Source organism: Neophocaena asiaeorientalis, unplaced genomic scaffold, assembly GCF_003031525.2.
Source record: "Neophocaena asiaeorientalis asiaeorientalis breed wild unplaced genomic scaffold, Neophocaena_asiaeorientalis_V1.1 scaffold30, whole genome shotgun sequence".
NCBI lineage: Eukaryota > Metazoa > Chordata > Mammalia > Artiodactyla > Phocoenidae > Neophocaena > Neophocaena asiaeorientalis.
This window is the reverse complement of record NW_020174923.1, coordinates 17,703,122-17,709,095: the sequence shown is the minus strand read 5'-3', so window position 1 is coordinate 17,709,095 and position 5,974 is coordinate 17,703,122. Positions and strand designations below refer to the sequence as shown.

The following is a 5,974-nucleotide window of genomic DNA, read 5'->3' as shown; positions in this document are numbered from 1 at the left end:
CGGGGCGGGCTGCGGAGACCTGGACTGAGCGTGCCCGCGGGAGGATGCACAGCAGCCGCGGAGAAAAGGGAGGGAGCACAGGGTTAGGAGGGGCGCGTCCGCTATCCTCAGGCCCAGGCCTGGAGGGGGTTTGGAGGTCTGGTCCCTACCCTTCTAGGCCAAGCCAGGCCTATGCCCAGCCTGGGACCTGGGGGTGAGGGGTGTTTAATTGGCACTGCAGCTTCCTGTGAGAACCAGGAAGTGACATTGTGTGTGAGGGGGAGGGGTGGGGATGGCTGGCTCCCTTGCTGGGGGCGGGAGCTGGGTGGGCAGAGGAGAACTGATGGGATAGGGGGATGAACGCCCTCCAAGCGTACCCTCATTCCCACTCCTGTCAGCCTGGCCTCTCTGGGGTGGGGCTTTTCTGGGAGATTTTCCAGTGCTCAAATCCTGGATCAGGGATGGTGCCCTCCTCCATCTCTGGGCAGTTGCAGCCTATGGCAGGGTCAACTGGGCATGTAGGCAAAGTCCCTGAATGCGTCCAGTGAAGGCACGGCACTGCCACTGCCTTGGGAAGGACTGAGGGCCTGACCGCAGAAGTCTGGGTCTCCTGGGTTCAAGGGGAGGAGATTGGGAGGGCAGAGCCATTGGTTCCTGAGGGTGGGGCTGTCGCAGTGTTGGGAAGACCTGCCCACTTTCCTGGGGCCAGGAAGTGAAGCTTCCCACTTCCCAGCCCTGCAGTGATTCACCCCCGCTGCCCTGCCGTGAAGCCAGGAATGGCCAGTCTCTCAGCCCCCACCTGCACTCATCTCCCCGCCTAGGATGCCCCTGCCAGCTTCCTTCTCCACCTCCCCTCTCCCCCACGCCGCCTCTGAGGGCAGGGTGCCCCCAGTGCAGGGCTCGGCTGTCTTCCCTTGCCAGTCCCACGTGCCTGCACACTGGCCTTGGTCCTGCCCCTTCCCCCAGGAATCAGTGCCCACCTGATGCCCTGGCTTCCGTATCCTACAGCTCCTTCCAGGTTCCTGGGCACACACCCAACCGTACTGCGTCTGTCTCACACCATTATATCCCTAGTGCCTAGCACGGTGCTGTGCACATCTGACCTCTGTAAAAATGCCTGTAATGTTATAGAAGGAATGAGTGCAGCAATGGCCCAGCCCAAACGCGGTCCCCTGCCTCCACGCTCACCCCCCACACCCTGCCAGCGTGTGGTGTAAAACACAGATGGTCCTAGATTCAAGCTCTTACTTTATCAGTTATGAGCCGTACAACCTTGAGGAAGTCTCCTAACCACTCTGGGCCCTGGGTACCTCATCCTCCCCACTGTAGACGTAATAGCCACACCCAGGAGTGTGCCGAGCCCTGTGCTTGGCACACGAAAATCGCCCTGTCCCGATGCCATCCTTCCAGTCCCTCTCCTCTCGCTTGATCTCCTAGGTTCCTCTTCCTTCTCTTGCCTGCCAGGACAGCTGGGCCTGTCGAGTGTGTGGGAAAGGGGGGAACTCCCCTTGGCCTAGGCTGCAGAAGCAGAGGTTCTGGTGGATTGGAAGTGCGCTTAGAGCTGGGATGTGAGGGATAGAGTTTTGGGGAAGATTGGGAGCATGACAAAGGCTCAGGAACCCCCCGGGCCCCTGCCGCCTCTTCATTGTCACGTGGTTCGCCTCCAGCTCCCAGAACAGTTCCCTTTAGCAGGCCGAGGGCTCCCCTGGGCCCTGGCCGCCCTGTCTCCATGGTAACCTGCAGCAGCCTTGCACCTCTGAGCAGGGGACACACCATGGGGCTCCTGGGGGGGCAATGACCAGCTGCAGCACCCCTGAGGACAGATGGCAGATGGCTGCCATGCTGAAACCAGCCGCAGGCCCCCACTGAGGTCTGACCCAAATGACCAGAAGAAATCACGGGGGCGGGGCTGCATAATGAAGCCCAGAGGAATGCCCTAAACACAGGCTCCTTCTGGCTATCCCATTAATGGCCCAGCTCCTCACCACCCCTACCCCATGGCCTGTGCTCACCTTCTCTCAGTCCTTCCTGGGATCTGAACCAAAATTTGATGAGACAGGTACCATTGTTCTTGTTTGCACCTGGGGAAAATGGGCCTTGGAGAGATTAAATGACTGTCCAAGGTCACCAGGTATCACACGGACACAAGATTTGAGTCCATCCAGGCTGCCTCTCCCTGGATGGGAGCTCCATCCAACTCCAGCACTGACCTGGCTCTGATTTCAGGCCAGACCAAGTAACTCTAAGCCCATAGGGAAGGGAGGAAGGTCCATGGGCTTGGTTGTGCTATTGCCCTGAGAGCCTCAGGGGCCAAGGCTTGAGGGCTGGAGCACAGAGGGCAGAGGAGGCAGGGGTTGGTCGGGGCCTCGGTGATCCTGACATCCACCAGGAGGCCACAGATATAGCAGAAAGAGCAAGGCCTTTGGAGTCAGACATACCTGTTGACTTCTCACAAGCTGTGTGACTTTGAACAGATCAGTCTCTTGGACCCTCAGTTACCTTATCTGTCAAATGGAGCTGACAGTGGCAGCTGAGGACCCAGGGCTGTTGTAAGGACGGATGGGATAACACACGCAGAGTATAGTGACGGGCACATCACAGGGCTTGATGAGCTTAGGGTAAAAAGGACAGTTCCAAGTAGCCCCCATATCCCTGGATACCTCACCCCTGCTATGCCACCCATAGGGGTCCATGATGGGATGTTGGGAGCCATGTCTTCCTCCCTGTCCCAGCCCACTGCAGTGATGGCCGGTGGAGATTGCAGGCATAGGGACTGCAGAGGGAGCTGAGGCTCCGGGCAGGACTGGAGGGAGGGACGGGGGCTGCTGTGCTCCAGCCTCTCAGCCCCATTGGCTTCCCTTGGCTTCCTTCCTCTCTGAGAAGCCAGGGGTCCGGGCCCCCAAGCCCCCTTCCAGAGATCTGCTGCCAATGCCCCCTCCCACCCCTGAGTGTGTCAGACCCACACCCTGCACCTCCCCCGGCCCAGTTCTGCACCGCCTGGTTCTGGGCAGCTGGTGTGTGGGTGGCCAAGTTAGGAAGGAGAAGGGGGAAGGGGGGCATCCGTGTGCTGGAAGCCCACCTGGCCACCCATGCATGCCTACGCTCCATGTGCTTGGTGCCAACTCACATGCCCTGGTACAGGTGACCCGCACCCCACCCCAGAAGGGACTTGAGATTGTTCCAGCAATAGCAGAAGGCAGCTCGAGGACGGGGCACAAAACAGCTCCTAACTCCTATCCGACCCCTACCTTTCTCTGACAGAGAGAATGCAACTCCAAAGGGTGGGCAAGGAGGAAGGGGCTCTGGGCTAGCCCGCTGATTCTAGGTGCCTCATCTTTCTACCGATTGTTTCATCCCCTCTCATACCTTGTTCCTGAAGCTTTCTTTCTCTGCCTCTCACCTCTCCTGTCACCCACTTTGTCAATCAGTCTCCCACCTGCCACCCTACTCTCCCATGTCACAGCCCCTCTATGGGTCACTATAGTCTCACCTGTCTCCCGCCCTCTTTCCCTCTGCTTCCCCACCACGTCCGTGCTCTTGGTGTCCTCTTCTCTGCCTTCCTTCTACCCCCATCACCTTGTCTTCTCACCTGACACCCTACTGCCCCTTCTCCCTCCCCCTCACCCAGGTTCTCTGTGAAAACGCTGCTGGAGAAGTACACGGCAGAGCCCATCGATGACTCATCTGAGGAGTTCGTGAATTTTGCAGCCATCTTAGAACAGATCCTCAGCCACCGCTTCAAAGGTGGGCCCAGGTTCCTGTCCCCCCACTGCCCAGCCCTCCCAACTCCCAGCCTTTGGCTTCCAGCTACCCGTCCCCCTCTGATCTACTCTGTGGCTTTCTGAACTCCATCATTCACCCTGGCCCCAATTCTGGACCAAGCGCAGAAGCTCACGCACAGAGCTGGGAAGAGGGGAGGGGATCTTCTGGGCACAAGACAGTGGGTGTCCACAAGCCCCAGCCATGGGTGTGCAGTTATGTGCCCTGTACATACATGCATGTGTGTGCACGTGCGTTTGGGATAGGCACTACGCGCGTGCATGGCTGCTTACACGTATGCACGTGTGTGCCCCATTACATGGACCCTCTCCGAATTCCCTGGTCTTGCTGAGCCCCCTCCCTGCCCTGGCTCAGCCTGTGCCCCAGCAGGTCCGGTGAGCTGGTTCAGCTCAGACGGGCAGCGGGGCTTCTGGGACTACATCCGCCTGGCCTGCAGCAAAGTGCCCAACAACTGCGTAAGCAGCATCGAGAACATGGAGAACATCAGCACTGCCCGAGCCAAGGTAGGTGGCCTGCAGCGAGCAGGGCCAGGGCAGCTGCTCCCTGCTCTGGATACAGGAGGGCTGCCTGTTCCTTGGTCTGGCCCCTGCCCACGGGCACTGCGGAGAAGGGCCACAGGAGATCCAGACCCAGTGGTGCACACTTGAGTCCCTTCGGGGCAGCAAGTAAAGGTGAGCGTGCTTTCCAGGGCCGGGCGTGGATCCGGGTGGCACTGATGGAGAAGCGCATGTCAGAATACATCACCACAGCCCTACGGGACACCCGGACCACCAGGTCAGACCTCCTCAGTCAGTGTGGACCACAAGTCCCAGTGTGTACATTCATTGCCTAAACACACTTGATCCTTAAGTTCCTGCTGTAACCTTCAGTACCTGGACTACAATTCCCAGTATGCGCTGCTAGTTTCCATCTCCCAGACTGTCCACCAGTCAGCTGGGCCTGCAGTCCCAGAACACACCTTTAGCACCACCACCACCTCTTCCAAGTCAAATTCATTATCTCCCATGACCCCCAGCACTGATCTCATGCACAGCTCTGCTCTTAGACACAGCTCTGGACAAGCCTCAACTGTGTATCGTTTTACTTGTTGGCCTTCCCTGGCCTACAACGCAGAGCCCTACCTGCTCCCCAAACAATAGCAGCAGTCTGTACTTGCTACCCACGGCCTCCAGAGCCCCAGGGCTCAGAGCTTCAATCCCTGCACTGTGGGTTTTTAATTGCATTGTGTCTCTAGCCTGTCCTCACATTTCAGAGTTCATGTCAACATATTTTTGAGCATCTACTGTATGCCAAGCACTGTTTTAGGACTTGTTTCCTGATTTTTAAGGATCTGGGTGACCCAGTACTTGGTGGGGAAGGGGGAGTTCTGAAGATGGAGGTCTAGTCTCAGGGCACACACGTTCTAATAGGTGGGAAACACAGGTGCTATCCCCAGTGGGCCCCGGTCTGAGGGAGTGAAAAGATCCACAGCTGAGGGGTGAGCAGGAAAAAGATACCTCCTTCCTCTAGGAAAGGTTGGTAATAAACCAACAAGAGATGCTCTGAGGGGTGGGGCTCCCTGGGAGGATGGTAAACCGGCAGTCCCTCACGCCTCCCCGCAGACGTTTCTATGACTCGGGAGCCATCATGCTGCGGGAGGAAGCCACGGTCCTCACCGGGATGCTGATCGGACTGAGCGCCATAGACTTCAGGTGGGGCCTGGGTGGCCGTGGCCATGGTGGGGGGTTGAGGTTGTTTCTCTGCGAAGGTCCGCACTCCCATCCCCTCATACCCGCCCCCAACCCTGTGGCTGCTCTGCCCCCAGCTTCTGCCTGAAGGGCGAAGTGCTGGACGGGAAGACCCCCGTAGTCATCGATTACACGCCCTACCTAAAGTTCACCCAGAGGTGAGCAGCCCGATTGCGGCGGGGGTTGCTGGGTGCGGACAGACGACGGCCCTGAGGGGCGGGGATTGCGGGAGACGGGCGGGCTGGGCGGCATCCTGGTCCCCCTGCCCAAGGGGGTGCCCACTGCGCCCTCCTTCCAAGCTACGACTACCTGACCGACGAGGAGGAGCGGCACAGCGCCGAGAGCAGCACGAGCGAGGACAACTCGCCCGAGCACCCGTACCTTCCTCTCGTCACCGACGAGGACAGCTGGTACAGCAAGTGGCACAAGATGGAACAGAAGTTTCGCATTGTCTACGCGCAGAAGGTGCGCGGTGCGCGGCGCGCGGT

At 58.9% G+C, this 5,974-nt stretch overlaps 1 protein-coding gene across 1 annotated transcript in view; it reads left to right on the top strand.

Moving 5' to 3' along the window:
* Window positions 1-3,605: 3,605 nt before the first annotated feature.
* The window catches only part of RUNDC3A (RUN domain containing 3A), a gene marked incomplete at its 5' end in the record, with an annotated part of 2,718 nt that continues 349 nt past the window's right edge, over window positions 3,606-5,974 (top strand). The window contains 6 exons of the mRNA XM_024760927.1: window positions 3,606-3,723; window positions 4,114-4,262; window positions 4,448-4,533; window positions 5,361-5,450; window positions 5,564-5,644; window positions 5,786-5,951. Of these exons, the coding sequence (XP_024616695.1) occupies window positions 3,606-3,723; window positions 4,114-4,262; window positions 4,448-4,533; window positions 5,361-5,450; window positions 5,564-5,644; window positions 5,786-5,951 (690 nt within the window). The remainder of the gene's footprint in view (window positions 3,724-4,113; window positions 4,263-4,447; window positions 4,534-5,360; window positions 5,451-5,563; window positions 5,645-5,785; window positions 5,952-5,974) is intronic.